This window comes from Sinocyclocheilus rhinocerous, unplaced genomic scaffold (genome assembly GCF_001515625.1).
Source record: "Sinocyclocheilus rhinocerous isolate Xijiao unplaced genomic scaffold, SAMN03320098_v1.1 scaffold400, whole genome shotgun sequence".
Taxonomy (NCBI): Eukaryota; Metazoa; Chordata; class Actinopteri; order Cypriniformes; family Cyprinidae; genus Sinocyclocheilus; species Sinocyclocheilus rhinocerous.
The window spans coordinates 143,175-162,197 of record NW_015666595.1 but is presented as its reverse complement, the minus strand read 5'-3'; the positions used below and the strand labels follow the sequence as shown (position 1 = coordinate 162,197).

Here is a 19,023-nt window from a genome sequence, read left to right as displayed (position 1 = left end):
TAATTCACCACATATTTCATTAGAAAGAGCACATATGAATCTGAAAGGCAGTACACTGATGCAGGGCCTCAAACTGCCGTCTCATTAAAGAGCACACAATACTTCTGGAGTTACTGATTTTTTTGATCTGTAGTTCACACATTTACATTCTTGGCAGACACATTCCTCCCAGAGCGACATATCCAAAAAAGTCTCATATTGAGTTTGTGACAATTGTTTCAGCAGGTAGCTGAGGATACAGTTGTTTTGTGAATGTTAATTAATCAGTGTTACAGTTACAGACTGCTCATAAACTCCTCAGACAGGACATAGCTGACTTTAAATTATTGATATCCAGGCCATAAATGTTTTCTTTTCATCTTTGAGTCGCAGCAGTGCTTCTGAATAGGTGCGGTTATTAATTGTTGTATGATCTGTTTGTTAGTATTACAGCATGCTTGACAGATGTGTTATGGCATCTTTGCATTGCTATAATTAAATATGCAATGGTGCATGAAGCAATACAAAAATATAAAAGGCCTCCCTCAATAAAAGAAGAAAAAAACTCATCAGCATGTGATATGTTATTCTCATGACTGTCATTCACTCTTTGCTGCATTAAAGGTGTGAATGCACTTTTTGTGTTTTTTTTGCCACTTCAGATGCAGCTTCTGTGCTACCTTTTGCTTGTGTTTTGTGTAATAGAGTATCGTTCTCATCAGATGTGAATCCCTCTTACATCTAATTCTACTAAGGGTTAAATCGAGTTGAGCTTTGATGAGTCATTCAAGGGCACCCCTCAAATGCATTTTATAGGAGACTGTAGGACGGTGTGTTCCCCTGTCCTTTTCCCCTTCCTCTCTTTTTTCCCCTCTCTCACAGTTTTATGTAATCTTTTCTGCCCACAAGAGACAGCAATAGGTCCCCGACCAGTAAAATATGTTAATGAGGATTGATTGGTTGAGTAAAATGCTTAATTCATCAGGAAATAGGAGATCCAGCTCCCATTCACAGCTTCAGCCAAGAACTGATCACATCATCAAAGATTTCCCCATAAATTCACAAACCGGCACGAGGGAACGGCTGAACTGTGGAGACAGAGAAATATTTTCCCACATTAATTTTGGTGGGATATTTTATGAAAGTCCCTGTTTTACCGGTTCTATCCGTATGTGTCTTTAGTCTTGCACACACTTGACTGGATCTGTATCTCCAGAGACTCCAGAGCCCATCTCTCCTGTCTTTGGCAATGTTGCCATGCCAACAGCTCCTCTCAACAGGCTGAAATATTCACCCCTCCCACACACACACACACACACAAATGCACACGCATATTGACCCCTCCTACAAACTCGCATTCGGTCACACACATTCACATTAATGTGCACTCAAGCAGATTTCATATATAGAAGTGTTATTTATAACCTTGTAAGACCTTTAAAGATAAAATTCAGTTTGAGTCTGCCTGCAATGGTCCATTTTTACTCCCTTGGGGAACCGAACTACTGATCTACAAGCATGTTTATCTAAATGGGTTACAGGGTCTAAGGCTCTGTAATTCTGAACTAACCCCAGAGAGCCATAACTCAAGGCCCAGACAGCAGATACAAGAGAAACATCCAGGAAAACAAGAACACATCTGTTTCTCCTCAGGACACGTGCCGTGCGACTCGACACCCATCTTGGAGAAATCCATTCCTGTAACAAATGATGACACAGTTTGATTGTGTTTCCAGCAGAACTGAAAGCCAAATACACAATTTGGCCAGTAAAAAGAGAGAGGGAGGAGAGTAGTGGAGAGGAAGAGAGAGAAGGAAAATGGAAGGGGGGTGAAGATCGATGTCTTGATGAAGGCCAGGTTTTTGAAGAGCTTGTCCTTGCTATTAACAGGAAAGAAAAAAAAAGATTTGAGTAGAGAAAAAAATCCAGAGAGGATCTAAACTCTTACACTGTCTTGTGCACTGATGAGAGAACTGTACTGTTAACATGTACTGTACTGTACTGTACTGTACTGTATGTGTGTTCTTTTGCTCTTACACAGTCTTGTGCATTGATGAGAGTTAACATATACTGTACGTATTCTTTTGCTTGTGTATGCACCAGCTCTGATGTCCTTTTCTTTAACACTGACTCCTCAGACCGTTTGAAATCATAATTTTGATGACTATTTTTGCAAACTGTGTGGCCTTAGCTGTCTACATCCCTTTCCCCGAGGACGATTCCAACGCAACCAACTCAAACCTGGTAAGAGACACTCTGCCTCACAGCACAAGTCAGAAATGCGCATGATGATGATTTGAGAGTGATGATAATGATGATGATCATTATGGAATTAAGACAATGCAATGGCAATGACCGTAGTGGTGAGGATGATTATGGTTGTGATGGATGTTATGTGATACTGGTGGTAATGTGGTTATGATAATGGTGAGGATGGTATTGGTTGTGATGGTAATGGTGATGGTTATGTGATGTGATTGTGGCGATTATAGTAGCAGTGAGGATGGTGATGGTTGTGACGGTGATGTAATGGTGAGGATAATACTAGTTGTGATAGCGTTTGATGATAATGGTGGTGATGGTAGTGGTGGGGATGTGGCTCTAAAAATGTAAAGCACTTTGGCCAACAGACTGTTAAATAATGCTTTATAAATAAAGAAAGGAAGAAGATGATGGTAATGTGATGTTGATGATAACGGTGATGACAGGGGATGATGTTGAGGATAAAGATGAGTTTGTGATAGTAATGATGGTGGTGATTATGACAATGATAGTAGCAGTGAGGATGGTGATGGTTGTGACAATGATGGTAATGATGAGGGTAATACTGGCAGTGACTGGTAATGATGATGGTGGTGATAGTGGAGGGGATAGTTATGGTTGTAATTGTGATGGATGTTATGTGATTGTGGTGATATGTGGTGGTGAAGTTGTGACGTTGATGATAATGGTGATGGCGATATGTGATGAATGTGATGGTGAGGGAAAAATGGTTGTGATGGTTATGTGAGGGTAATGATGGTGGTGGTGATGATGATTATGATTATGGCAATGTTAGTAGCAGTGAGGATGGTGATGGTAATGGTGGGGATGGTTATGGTTGTGACAGTGGTGTTAATGGTAAGGATAATACTGGTTGCAACAGTGATTGTAATGATGATGTGTCACGGTGCGTGCGGGGAGATGAAGCGAGGACTCAATTGCAGGAGAAATGGTTATTTATTTTGATAATAAAAATGAAACAAAAACAAACTCAAACCACCCCGAAGGGGAAAAACAGACAGGCAGGCCTAAAGCTGCACACATGCAGACACGAAACACACACAATGAGAAATGACGGATCAGCACAGGATGACAGACACAAGGAGAATAAATGGGAACCAAACGAGGAGGCTAACGAGGGAGACACAGGTGGATCAACTTAAACTATAACGAGGTAACAAGATGGGAGGGGCAAGACAATAGACAGGAGAGAGCACATGGCGACAGACAAACACAACACAAGCCATGTGCTCCCAGAACACAGTCATCTGGTGGCCCTCCTGGGCACACCCGCTGCAGACTGCGACATGATGGTGATGGTAGTGGTGGGAATGGTTATGGTTGTAATGTGAGGATGATAATGGTGTGAAAGAAATGATGGTGGTGGTGATTATGGCAGTAAGGATAGTACTGGTTATGACAGTGACCGTGATAATGGTGATTGTGGTGGTAGTTATGTTTTGATGATGTAATGGATGATATTGCTTTTGACGGTGATTGATAATGGTTATGGTGGTGATGATGTGATGGAAATAGTAAGAATAATAATGTTAGTGACAGTCTTGATGAGTAATAGAGGTTATGTGATGGTGGTGGTAATGTGATGATGGTAGTGTGATGCGGTGACCATATGCTAATGACGGCAATGATAGTGGTGATTACATGATAGTGATGATGGTGGTCATGATGATAGTGGTTCTGCTGCTGATGATATTGTGGTTATGATGTGATGTTGGTGATAGTCGTGATGTTATGATTGTGATGATGACAATGATGATAGTGATTGCTGTTGGTTGAATGATTAAATAGCTCTTAACTTCTGTGATATGCAATTGCATTTTAGAACTTACATTGGATTTTGAATTTGAAGTGCAGATTGCTGAATCTAGAATAGAGAGATTGGAACTCTGTAAGCCTAAGAACAGCCTGTGTGCTTCAGTGCTCAATGTACAGTACATTCAGCCTGGATGAATGCAGAATGATGGAGTGTGTGGGTAATCTGGATGTTTGGCTGTGGAAGGAGTTCTCAGACCTCTCAGAGATTCATGCTGTAGCCTGAGTAACACTAATCCATCCACATATCAGTTCTGCAATCTGAAGCTGCATTATGTATTTTCCCAGCGAAGAACACAATGAAAACCTGTTAATGCGTGAATGAAAGCATGTGCCACGCTTTTGGGGGCACATAGCGACTTCATTCGTTATGCAAGTATTTTCGTTTTCTCTGTATGTATATCAAAAAATGTTTTAAATCGAGCCAACCAGCTCTGAGATTAATTCTTTTGGTGAATCACTTACAACATTACAAAGTTTTTTTTTTTTAAAGGAATAAAAAAAAATAATAATAATGAGGCAATGAACTACACATCCTATATCCCTTACAAACATTACAAATTTTTTTTTTTTTAAAGGAATAAAAAAAAATAATAATAATGAGGCAATGAACTACACATCCTATAAAGTATTTGAGAATGACGTATACAAAAATATCTGTACAATATAAATAATTAAAAAATGCTCTTTAGAAATTGATTTAAACATATAACATGTAACATGTTTTAAGTTTATTTTAAAATATTAAAGTATATAAAAATTATGTATAGTATATAATCTTTTGTATGTATTAATATATACGTTTTTGGAAGACTCAGTTACGTAATTTACAATGCTTCATGGGAGTGGGCTTTTACTGACGCAATTATGTCATTTGCAATGCCTTATGGGAATGGGCTTTTATTGACTTGATTGTGTCATTTGCAGTGCTTAATGGTTAATGCTTAATGTTTAATTTTACTGCAATTATAATTTCCATGGTAACAGTGACTTCTCTCATTGGTGAAGCTAGATCCAGTATTATGGTAATGTAGTTTTTTATGGGGGGGGAGGGATTCAGTAATTAAACACATTGTTGTTCTTGGTTCAGAGCTCACGGTATGTCTGTCAGTTTAAATGTTTATATTTTTATTAAAAATGATTTCTGAACTGGATTTTTACTCCAAGAACCAGGCTTTTGCAGGCAGGTTAGTGACACAAGCATGGTTTCCTTCATTTGATGTATACACCCCTCTGTTTATGGGCTATGAACGGAATCTTTTGATGGGTTGAGGTTGTCATGGATATGGTATCCTTAGTGATGGTAAAATGCACAGCTACTGTGGTAGCACAGTAACTATGCAGCCAACCTGCAGAGAAGAAGGTGCATTCACTATGCGACAAAACTCTTTGTTAACTATCCACTTATCTGTTGCTCCCTTCCACGGTTAGGGATATGAAGCTCTGATTCGATGATCATAGATTCGAAAGAGCTCTCTTGTGCTACAGCCGGTCTAGTACATGTATCTCAGCCCCAAAGTTACTGGTCAAGCTGAAAGGAAGCTGGTATCAAAAACATTGTTAATTAAGAAGGAACTTCACACCATTATTTATTATTCATAATGATCCAGAAATCTGGTAACACTTTTCACATCTGCAATTTTTTTTTCTTGTATTCTATTGCTTGAACAAGTAGCTGACTAATCAAAAACCTTTATAATTAGGCTGGGTTTGTTCTTACCTGACCCTGACTGGACGTGTTCTTTAAGGTGCATTTATGTAAGAAGCGTTCTTGCAAAAACAGCTAGATGGAGCGCAATAGAATGGAACAGAATGCAAGAGTCTCAAGATGCGTAAAGGATGGACTATTTTTAACTTGACATGCCGACTTAAAAATGCAACACTTGTAGTGGGACTGTGTGAAATGTGACGCAACGACAAAAGACATCCATCTTAATGTGTACTGTATGCCTGTAGTGGCGGCACTTTAAAGCAGATGAGTTTAAAAATACAGTGTTTCCAAAAGAGTTTTACTGTGAATGTCCAAGTACCTATGACTATAAAATGTAAGAAATAAATAATACACAGCAATCGGCTAGTCAATCATCCAGAATATATGTGAGTGTGTTTATGGATATTTTATGCATAATTTCCATATGCTTTAAAAATCTATTTTATTAGTTTAATGCAAATGACAGCATATACATCTTTTTAAAATATAGAATATGTAACCTTTTTTAACACATGCATTTTTAAAGTACAAAATTTCATATTATGTCATAATTAAAATACAATAAAATACTATTAAATGAATAAAAATATTTATAATAATCCACTGTAGAGTCTGCACCAGAGCAAGCTTGGCAAAAAAAGGGCATTGTGACTAAAGAAGGGACTATGTGTGTTTATATGCATATATTGAGTATTGAGTTTGTATATATGTGCATGAATGTGATTGTATCAAGCAGCAGTGGTGGATGAAGTGACCACTGTGACTTCATCTATGGTGACTTCAACTTCTACCAAAGTCATTTTTTGGTAAGATATCTGTTATCTTACCAGAAAATGACTTTGGTAGAAGTTGAAGTCACTGTTTAGCATATTACTTGAGTAAAAGTTTGTAAGTATGTTATATTTATTGTTTTAAGTATGAAGAGTATTTTTTTTTTTATTAAACATACTTAAGTATTGAAAGTTAAAGTACAAGTAAATGCAAAATGGAAAAGGAGCAAATAAGTATTAAAAATGTTTATACACAGTTTGAGCAGCAAGATTGTATTCTGTTTGAACTCTTTCTTCCATTTTGTATCTTTGGGTAAGCATAAGAGGCACTTCATTCGGTACTTAGTCTCTTTCATTCCAACATAAGAAGTCATTTTTGGAATCTGCATCTGAAGTGGCATTTAGATTCATTTACACAGTTTAATGTAACTCAGAGAGGACATGGATGCATTTAACCTGCAGTTACAAATGTATAAATAATGCTTCGTTTTTAAACATAAAATGTTAAATAATGATATTTGAAATTATTTAAAACATGAAAAAATAGTTGAAATGTGAAATTAAAACCGCCAGTAGGTGGCAGCAAGTCAGTGAGATTCAACCGATTCATTCAAACGGCTGATTAATTCAGGAACGAAGTATTTGACTGTGTTAATGAGTGAGTCACTGAATCATTCATTCAACCGATTCATTCAAAAAGCTGATTCCTTCAATAAGGAAACACCGTCCTGTGTGTTGCCCAGAGACTCAAAACAGTGCTGTGATCTTTGTTTGGAACGATTTTCGCTGGCAAAGTTGGGCAAAAACAGGCAATATTTTGTCTACATTTGTTATCATGCTGATATCTGGAGGGAAAAAATGGCACTCTTCGTGTGATATAGATTAACTATATTAAATGATATAAATATGAAAGACATACAGTGGCATTTTTGCTGCCTACAATTTAGAATGCCTTGAATTTTGATGATTCTAAATGTGTTTTAATAAATTAAATCATGTAGTGTATGCGTGCACTCTTTGTACGATAAAAAATAAATACAACCTCACGTCGTGTCAATCACATTTACACACTGCCTTCGAAACTTTTGTCCGTCATAAAAAAATTTGGATCGGGTTAAATTTTTTGCGTTTTTTGCATTCGTAGCAAGCATTTTGAGAGGTGTTTTGACAATTCAGAGCCACCATACAAGCGAACACCAAAATCCAGAATGGTGTCTGACAAGTTGATCCGAAGACTTAAGTCCGAAATTTTCGTATGCGTTTTTTCTTATTCGTCATCCTAAAACGTCGTCACACACAGTGTGCAAGGACATTTTAATATCGCAGATGATATACTGTATATCGCACACCCCAGCCTTGACTTGAGTGGAAAATGAAATCATCCGTGGTTGTATGAGCACTTGTTTGCACATGAGCAAAGGTGTTTTTTGGGAGTCTAGAGGTCCTTGCACACAGAGTCCGAAATTTTTGTATGCATTTTTTCGTATTCGTCATCCTAAAAATTCGTCATACACAGAAACGGATGAGAAAAATACAGAAAACTGAGCCCGATCCGGATTTTTTTTATGACAGACGAAAGTTTCGGACAAGAATTTCGTCCAAGGACCTTCAGTGTGCAAGGTTTCTGTGTGTGACGAATTGTTTGGATGATTAATACGAAAAAACGCATACGAAAATTTCAGACTCGGTGTGCAAGGACCTTCAGTGTGCAAGGTTTCTGGGTGATGAATTTTTAGGATGATGAATACAAAAAAACACAAATGAAAATTTCGGACTCAGCGTGCAAGGACCATTAGACTCATGTGCAAACAAGTGCTTGTACAACCACGGACGATTTTCGTATGTGTTTTTTCATATTCGTCATCCTAAAAATGTGTCACGTACAGAAACGGATGCGAAAAACGCAGAAAATTGAACTCGATCCAGATTTTTTTATGATGGACAAATGTTTCGGATGAGAATTTCGGACTCAGTGTGCAAGGACCTTGTACAACCGGTGTACAAGGTCACTGATTCGTCAAACCTGCTTTCTTACAGTTGTGTTCTTTTTGCTTTAGTTTGTAGTAAGTAACGAATATGCTTTGGAGAAATGTAAATTTATACATTTTCATTAGGAAATGTAGTGGAGTAAAAGTGAAAGTTGACAAATATAAAAACGTCAAGTCAAGTACAGATTCTCCCCAAAAAATACTTAAGTACTCTAACGAAGGATTATTACTTTGTTACATTACACCACTTTCAAGCAGGATATGTCTGATTGGTGAGATCTGAAATAAAGGCGTTTTTATTTTTAGAGCACTGTGAGAAAACGGCTGTCGCTGAGACTCTGGCGACTGGCCAGTTCACATTCTGCCCATTTCATCTACACAAAAATCATATTTAGACAAGATCCATTCTCTCCTTGCTGCACAACCCACACAACACATGTGCACCCCTCCTTTACCCGAAAGAGTGAGGCTGTGCCATAAAGATGTGCCGTGAATGTGTAAGAGATATCTGTGTGTAAGGTGTAGTGCGTGTGTGTGTGTGTGTGTGTGTGTGGTAAAGGGTCAGAGCTCTGTGGGGACGGTGCAGTATTTTAAGGCAGCTAAAAACATCACTAGTGCAGAGAGTGACCCACATACATTTCTTTCTCTCTCTTCTTCGCTCTCACTTTCCACAGCGCCCTCTACCTGCTCCACTGAACACTGCAGCCTAGTGTAACTTAAACCTGGCCAGAACAACACAAGTATATCTCTGTTATGTGCTCCCTGTGACACCACAGAGATGTATGAAGTTGTGTTTTCATCTGCTGTGAGTGTGTGTGCGTGTGTGTGTGTGTGAGAGAGAGAGAGAGAGAGAGAGCGAGAGAGAGGGACGAGTTAAAGGAGAATGATCTTCACTGTGATGCTGTGTGTCAGTGAGTTGGGGTCCTTTTCTCTCGGTCTCTCTCATCTTGCTGAATGTTCTCAGTTCTGCTGCTGCTGTCACCATGCCTACCAGGAAATTTCCACTGTACTAGATGAGGTCATTGTTAAAGAGCTCACAACTATTTCTCTCTTTCTTGTATCCCTCATCTTTTTTTTTTCTGAGAGAGAATCTATCTATCTATCTATCTATCTATCTATCTGTTGTTCTATCGTTATATCATTCTATGTGATCACATGGCACTTTGGTGCTGTGGTAATGAAAGAATGTGACATCTAATGAGGTGTCTGGGCTCTGTGTGTGTAAATATTTGAGCAGTATCCCATCTATTTGTTCATCTTTAGCACCTGTTGTACCTTTATTGTTTGGTGATCCATGGCAAGGTCACTTGGTTGCCAAGATGAAATCCATGCACATCTTCAGTATCCATCTCTGTTTTCTCTTGTTTCTGTTTTACATTCTCACCCCTTCATAGGAGATCTTTGGTGACATTTAAAGCGGTGCACAAACCTGTCTCATGTGTTTGTTTAAGGAGGTGGGGTTAAGGTAGCGTTCTGCTAAACAAATTAGAGGTGTTTCAGTTCAAGGGAACTTTGCTGGTGTCACAACAAATCTACATTTTTTCCATATATGTAGTCTTTACAGCATTAAAAATGTAAATACGAATTGCATTTTAACAATGTTTGACCAAATGCAGTAGTGGGTAATTTGCTTTATGCTGTTCTGAAATCTATCAGTCAGTTTTAAGAGATTTCAGAGTCAGTTTTTCTCTGGGAAGGTGTTGAAGTACAGCATAATCCCTTTTTTTTTTTTTTTTATAATTCCATGATATTGAGCGAACAAAATCTCTGTCTGACTCAGTTCTGTTCATTTTAAAATGATTACGACAAAGCTTTCCAGACTTTCTCAGTCTTAGAAGATCTGAAATGCATCTCTTTCAAACATGGAGAATATTTGGATTAGGAATGGGCTGGATGGTCGAGAAGTTGTCCAACTAGCGACCAAACAATTAGTAGTAAGGTTTTACTGTATATAGCAGTGGTGCTTTAACAGTTGTTTTATTTGACATATCCCTGTGGTGTGACATGTTTGTTGAATGTCTGCCAAGGGGTTGAGTGTTCCCATCAGATAACCCACGACTAATGGATTTCGAAAGTATGTGTTTTTGTACATCCCATATTTGGATGAAGAATAATATTCAATCTTCAGCGGAGATGGACAGTGCATGTGTAGAGTTTATGCATTGTTTCATGGGGGCCACACATGACAAATGCAACAGATGCTTATTGCATGTTGCACAGAGTCTGTGCATGTGTGAGAGGAAGCTTGATTTATGCCCGTGTATGTGTGTGGGCTGAATTACTTCAATAATAAGCATATGATCTTTTGCTTCCGTGGTTGTTGTATATATCACTGGGTTCCTGTGTGTCTAGCGTAGCTTCACAAAGTCGGGATGTGCATTTATGGTCAATTTTGGACTTGAAAAAACTGGAGAGGTGCTGATTTCACAAATCCACAAAAATAGACAGTGCAACGTCGCTTCCACATATGCTTGAATTTTAACTTCTCACCACAAATATCACAAATTACATTTTAAGTGGAATGTAAAAAAAAAAAAAGTTATTTTAGTCAAGCAGCTGTATTAACTCAACTTCAGATGTTCCTGCTTCATATGATCTGTCGCTACATGCTGATGTTAGGCTTACTGAAGATGCTCTGTGAAGTTTTGTGCATGTATATATATATGGACTTTTGCAAATATTTTTAGATCATACAGTTGCTTGCTTTTAAAGCAGTACATAGTGGCTAAGTTTAAAACCATGGATGATTGCATGTTAGTGGAATATGAGGTCTTTCTCTGTGGCCCAGGACACATTAGTGTTAATTCTATGTGTTATGGTTCAAATTACAAACGGTTCAGTTTGTATCACAGTTTTAGAGTCACTGGTTCGGAACAGTTCGCTATATGCTATGTTTAGGGAATAAAGGATAGTGTCAAGTAAAAATAAAGAAAATAAGAACAAATAATCTAACTACAAGCAACAACACAAATAAATACAATATAGCAAAGATACAAATAAAATAAACAGTGCTTTTCAGGTTTTTAGGTAGGTCTAACATTAGTTTTTAGGTACAGAAATTGAATAAAGTAATCAAATGTAAAATAACATTGCATTTTTTAATGTATAATGTGACCAGAGGGGCGGGGCCGGGAGCCGTGGGAACGGAGCGAGGCCGGTGGAGTAAATGCTAATGCGCGACACCTGCGCCACTCACCGGTCTCGAGTCCCACGGAGGAGCTCCGGAAGGATAAAAGGAGGAGTGACGACAGTGTTGGACGAGAGAGGACCAGGCCTGGACTTTATTTTGTGTTTTGTGTGCGGCAGTCGTCCGCGAGGGGCTGCCGCTTTACTTTCATTTTGTGTTTGTTTATTTTATTATTAAAGTTTTGTTTAAGTGTTCGCCGGTTCCCGCCTCCTTCTTCCCGACCTATGAACGTTGTTACATATAAATTAAAGATTAATCCTTATTAAAGTTAGAAAAGCTATTCAGTCAAGAGCAGTGAGTGATTTCCTTGTCTTTTGTTGTTTGATTAACATTAAAAACTTGAAGACAATGCACGGATCTAGTACACTGATACTGTATGTTCAACCGACTATGTCTGTTATAGGAAACTCACCAAGACGGGCATTTGCGTGCTCTCTGAGATGCGGGTTTGTCACTTCGGATGAGTGCACACACAAATCTTCTCACTGTGTGCGCGAGTTCTCATTCGCGTCTTGTGGCTCTTGAATTTTGAAACTGGCAAAGCTTAAATGAGTTTAGTTCAAACAGATAGCAACGTTTGCTGTTCAGGTCTCAACACCCGGGTGATGACGGCATAAATGACTGGTCATATTCGAGCATAGAACAACGCATTGAACAAAGTTGACAAAGAGTGACTGCATGGTTTGTCCACATGTTCTTTTTTATTTTTTTGGTTCATCACTGTTGTTGTAATGTATTGGGAAGCCAGAATGTGTATCCGTCGACAGAAACATACATTAGCCAAACTCTGTTTTACATGTTGTTATTTTTAACAAGCCATAAAACAGATGCGTTGTCAGATTTAAGTTGAACCGCGGTCCGTGCCGAACTGTGGAGGGAGAACAGTACGGTTAAATTTTTTTCAGAGAACTGTTACACCCCTAGTGTTTATGCTACACATGCAAGGTGGTTACATGTTTTTCTGATTACAAATATGAATGAGATCACAAAAAGTGCTGGACCCCATTTACACCTATATTTCCACTTGTGAATGGGGACAATTCAGTGGGTTTCAACAGTATAGCCACAAGACATTAATATGTGTATTTACATGATTTTAGTGGGGGGAAAAACAATTTCTAGCCCTTTCTGTGTAAAGTTATAAGTAATTATATACTTTTTCATCATGGCAATGCCATAAACCTTAAAACATCTGTACAAATGATGATTTAAACAACTTTACAGCTCAAACAATTAACAAGTTTTAAAAGGAAAATCAATGTAAATGATTTTATACAATTAAAAAATAATAATCTTCCACATTCACTTCCATTGTAAGTGCCTCACTGTAACTGTTATTTTTTTTAAACAATGGAAAATTCTCAAAATAATTTTTGCAACCAACAGTATGCCACAAATGCTAAAGAATCTTTAATCTGAAAACTCACCCCCTCAGCTAACCCCTACCTCCCTCACCCACCCTCATTCACCTCCTCACAGTTATGACCCTTAAATGGGAATAAATGAATAGTAAATCATAAATGCGCTTTGTGTTATGTGAGTTTCCTCTGCGGATGCATATTTAATGCCAAACACAAAGACATCGAAGCATTATGGATGCAGTGGGAGGCATTTTATCAGCCTGAACACAGTACCGTAACAGCATGTGACTAAACGCCCACCTCCGTCAGACTGCTGTTTATTAAACATTCAGATCATATGAAATCATATTGACTACATTGATCGGCTTGTCCTGTGGCCAGCAGAACAGCAACATTATCAGCCCTCTGCACAGCCTTTTGCGCAAACATGATACGTCATCAGCGCGTTCTAGTGAGAATGAAAGGCGTTATTATTGTAATATTATGCGCTTTGTAGTGTAATGTTTTCTCAGCAGTGACTGAGACATGAGATAATCTGACAGCGTTGCATTCAATCCTCCACAACGGTGTCTCTCATATTAATCGCTGATTAGACGCTGGTCTGCCTGTGCGCGTGTGACGAGAGGGGCGGGGCCGAGAGCCGTGGGAACGGAGCGAGGCCGGTGGAGTAAATGCTAATGCACGACACCTGCGCCACTCACCGGTCTCAAGTCCCACGGAGGAGCTCCGGAAGGATAAAAGGAGGAGTGACGACAGTGTTGGACGAGAGAGGACCAGGCCTGGACTTTATTTTGTGTTTTGTGTGCGGCAGTCGTCCGCGAGGGGCTGCCGCTTTACTTTCATTTTGTGTTTGTTTATTTTATTATTAAAGTTTTGTTTAAGTGTTCGCCGGTTCCCGCCTCCTTCTTCCCGACCTATGAACGTTGTTACATATAAATTAAAGATTAATCCTTATTAAAGTTAGAAAAGCTATTCAGTCAAGAGCAGTGAGTGATTTCCTTGTCTTTTGTTGTTTGATTAACATTAAAAACTTGAAGACAATGCACGGATCTAGTACACTGATACTGTATGTTCAACCGACTATGTCTGTTATAGGAAACTCACCAAGACGGGCATTTGCGTGCTCTCTGAGATGCGGGTTTGTCACTTCGGATGAGTGCACACACAAATCTTCTCACTGTGTGCGCGAGTTCTCATTCGCGTCTTGTGGCTCTTGAATTTTGAAACTGGCAAAGCTTAAATGAGTTTAGTTCAAACAGATAGCAACGTTTGCTGTTCAGGTCTCAACACCCGGGTGATGACGGCATAAATGACTGGTCATATTCGAGCATAGAACAACGCATTGAACAAAGTTGACAAAGAGTGACTGCATGGTTTGTCCACATGTTCTTTTTTATTTTTTTGGTTCATCACTGTTGTTGTAATGTATTGGGAAGCCAGAATGTGTATCCGTCGACAGAAACATACATTAGCCAAACTCTGTTTTACATGTTGTTATTTTTAACAAGCCATAAAACAGATGCGTTGTCAGATTTAAGTTGAACCGCGGTCCGTGCCGAACTGTGGAGGGAGAACAGTACGGTTAAATTTTTTTCAGAGAACTGTTACACCCCTAGTGTTTATGCTACACATGCAAGGTGGTTACATGTTTTTCTGATTACAAATATGAATGAGATCACAAAAAGTGCTGGACCCCATTTACACCTATATTTCCACTTGTGAATGGGGACAATTCAGTGGGTTTCAACAGTATAGCCACAAGACATTAATATGTGTATTTACATGATTTTAGTGGGGGGAAAAACAATTTCTAGCCCTTTCTGTGTAAAGTTATAAGTAATTATATACTTTTTCATCATGGCAATGCCATAAACCTTAAAACATCTGTACAAATGATGATTTAAACAACTTTACAGCTCAAACAATTAACAAGTTTTAAAAGGAAAATCAATGTAAATGATTTTATACAATTAAAAAATAATAATCTTCCACATTCACTTCCATTGTAAGTGCCTCACTGTAACTGTTATTTTTTTTAAACAATGGAAAATTCTCAAAATAATTTTTGCAACCAACAGTATGCCACAAATGCTAAAGAATCTTTAATCTGAAAACTCACCCCCTCAGCTAACCCCTACCTCCCTCACCCACCCTCATTCACCTCCTCACAGTTATGACCCTTAAATGGGAATAAATGAATAGTAAATCATAAATGCGCTTTGTGTTATGTGAGTTTCCTCTGCGGATGCATATTTAATGCCAAACACAAAGACATCGAAGCGTTATGGATGCAGTGGGAGGCATTTTATCAGCCTGAACACAGTACCGTAACAGCATGTGACTAAACGCCCACCTCCGTCAGACTGCTGTTTATTAAACATTCAGATCATATGAAATCATATTGACTACATTGATCGGCTTGTCCTGTGGCCAGCAGAACAGCAACATTATCAGCGGCATACACTGAAATCCGTCGGCACACAACCTGGTACTGTGTGTCCTAAAGAAACAAGGAAGGGAAGTGAACGGCACCACGAACACGAGCATGTCCTACACTCACTCACTCACTCACATAGCTCTGGGATTTCAGATTGAGGACGAGCGAGAAAAATCGCTCTGTTTTTCTCATGCCGTTTTTGCTCCCCCCCTCTCTCTCTCTCTCTCTCTCTCCTTACCTTGACCACAGTTTGTGAAGGACACTTAGGTAGGTGTAAGGTTGTAATTCAAGCAGGTTAGTGACACATTGCTCCTCGCCTCCTCTGGACTTGTCTTACACCTCTCCATCCCTCTTTCTCCTCCTCTTCTCCTCCACCTCCTCCTCCTCTTTCTCCTGTTGTCAGGACTCGGGGGAGGTAACCCAGTTTTTGTGGCCGGTGGCTGCAAGCTGATGTTCTAATACAAACGATGGCTGAACTATGAATAATGAATCAGCCCCCACTCTTAAGAGCTCTGTCGCTCGCTTTCTCCTCACACACTAATCAGAATGAGCTCAGAATGACCTTGCGTCGTCTTCCTTGTCCTCCTCCAGTGGTGGCCTCAAGGGAAGGACGAAAAGTCCCTCATTCTGACAGGACTGTTGAATTTTAATCTCGCGACTTGACGTTTGGTCTTGAATCAATGCATCGGGGCAATAATGACTGGCGGCGGAGGCCCTTACGAACCTGCGGCCTGCCATGTTCCGCACTTCACAGCAAGTGTTTGCACTCTCTCAGCTCGTAGGTCACCTCGCTGAGGGAGAATGTGATGTTTAAATACATCCTGGAGTTTGGTAGTAGAGTTGGTTTCTTGGTTTCTATTTCTGTGACAAAATTCAGATAGCTTTGTATTAAGCATCAAATGTTCTTATTGGCTGTGACTTGAGTTGCATCACAAAAGATATTAACTTTTATACAGACAACTTATTGTTGTAAACAGGGTTTAAAATGAACACCCGACAACACACCAAATTTGGGTAAAAATCAACAGTGACGAGTAACACATATTAACTTCCAAGCCAATTTGGCGGGTTGTGATTCATATGTCCTCCAACCAGAAGCCTCTAACATTAGCACAACAAAGTGTAAGGAGTGTTGCACACTGGATGAAAATGAAGTGCCGTGTCTTTAAATTCAAAAGTGTGAACACACCTGTAGATTGAGTATAATGCATTTTTTAGTAGTAAGTTTGATTTTTGTGGCAAACACCTATATTTACACTCATTGAAATCACTTTATTCATTCTTGAAGTGAACTTTTGCCAGATTAGATTAGCTGTTTTGGACAGCCGCCTTGAACTTGAGATAATTCCAACCTCTGTTTGTAAACATAACTTATTTTGAAAAATTGGTGGGCCACTATTCATTTTGCCGTTTTCAATCACTGTGTCTTGTTTTCTGTTGCTGTGAATGAGAATTAACATTTTGCTTTGGAGGGCATTATTGTTTCCAACTATTGTGATTGCTGTGTAAATACATCAATGATGCTTCTGTACTGAAATGAGAAGTATAGGTAAATGCATCTTTTTATTGCTGCTTCTCTGCCACCTTTGAGAATTAATGAGTTTTATTTGAAAGAAGTGCTACGGTGGTCATTGTGTGGCCTACACCTTGCCAGAGATTTGAGATTTTGATGGCCTTGCAAAATATAGAGGAGAGCTCTTTATAGTTTTGCATGCATTTCTTTTTTAAATGTTAGAGCCACTTAATGATGTGAACTTGTGTTGTATTGCCTAATTACTAATTCATTTTACAAATTAGTCATTTAGCTGACACCTTTTTCAAAGCGACTTTCAGTGCACTAACCACAAGGACAGTCCCCTGAAGCAAATTGAGGTTATGTGCTCAAGGTTACAACTGAGGTTCTTTTGGTTTTCATCCCAGATCTGTCCACTAAGATACACAACAGTAAGTACACTTGTCTTGATCTTATGATGTGTATTTTCTGTCCAGTGTGTAGCAGTGCTGCTCAGGTACATGTTTATTGGAAAACTCATACTGTGGCCAAGTGCGTGCTGTAAGGCAGGATGGATGAGGAGTTGTACTGCATGAGTAAAAGATGTTACATGGGGCTGTGTGGTCGAGTGGTTAAAGGCTTGTAACCAAAAGGCTGGTTGTTTGATACCCACAGGGAAATATCCATGACTATTTTAGTATGCATGGAATATATACTCCATTTGCAGAGCAGAATTTGTGGAATATTGATTACTGAAATGTATCACTATCGCTATCCAATGTGATGAATAAGTAGCATCAACCACAAGGTTTAATCGCTCCCTTGGCTCATTATTTGATCAACTCATTTAAAGGGATATTCCACAATTTATTTCCCAACTTTCATTTTTGGGTGAATCCCTTTATAAATTTAGCTGCTTCTTTAAAAAAAAAAAAAATTTTTTTTATTTTACTTCTAGTTCACCCAAAAATGAAAATTCTGCCATACAGGTGTGGAAGCTCATGAAGGTGAGTAAATGATGATAGAATTTTAATATCTAGGTGGAGTATCCCTTTATAACTTTAGCTGTTTTTTAATTAATTAATTAATTAATGTATTTGCTTTAATTTTAGTTCTTAGAAAAATGAAATTTATGTCATACAAGTTTGTAACCTCGGTTGCTCAGTTTATTTATTTTATTATTATCATTATTATTTTATTTATTTTACACTTTGTTTACCCAGAAATGAGCTGTCATATTTGTAAATGGCGAGGAACAGTGGCACAGCTGATGTTAGAGGTCACATGACCATGCTAACATGGCAGCTGTAGTACACCCATATTGTATTCATACTACACACATGCATACAAATAAATGAGAGTTTATTAATGCTTGATAAGTCAAATGCAGTACATTCTCTGCAGCTCCTCTTTGAAAATATTATCATTGCATAGTGCATACAGTATGCACTGTGCAGTCCGCTTTCTATGTGAACACCTGCACCTGTAGAATGTTCTGGATCAGTTCTCCATGTGACTCCAGTTAACCCTTAAAGGCATGAATGTTTCGCCAATCATTATTACATATTCGGGTCCCGGACCTATATATCCAGCACGGATGGATCTCTAACTGCTGCAATAGCAAAAAAACTCTCTTGATATTTTAAGAACAATTACAGAAGAATAAAATAAAGCATAATTCGTTACCTTTTGAAACTTAAAAGGGTTCAATTTGAGCAGATGATTTTACCATCGCTGTCATCGTCAGAGCGCACTTCCACAGTACATTCAGCATCTGCCTCACATTCACGATCTCAACCTATTCTCAAAACAATCATTTTTAATGACTTCATATTCAATATTTTGATCACTGGCAGCTTATTTACCACATCCAGCATCAAATGGCAGTGAGATTTATATTTCATTGCGTACAGTAATTGCTCTGCAGTAAAGCCATTCAAACCACTTCAATTTTTGCTGATGATATTCGTTTGTTTTATGCCTGCGGTAATTATGAGTGAAAC

At 38.6% G+C, this 19,023-nt stretch overlaps 1 protein-coding gene across 11 annotated transcripts in view; it reads left to right on the top strand.

Moving 5' to 3' along the window:
* Positions 1-19,023, top strand: part of cacna1c (calcium channel, voltage-dependent, L type, alpha 1C subunit) — a 129,350-nt gene that overhangs the window by 43,282 nt on the left and 67,045 nt on the right. For all 11 annotated transcript variants that reach the window (XM_016544453.1, XM_016544450.1, XM_016544456.1 and 8 more), the window contains exon 3: positions 2,118-2,223. In XM_016544453.1, coding sequence (XP_016399939.1) covers positions 2,118-2,223 — 106 coding nt within the window. The remainder of the gene's footprint in view (positions 1-2,117; positions 2,224-19,023) is intronic.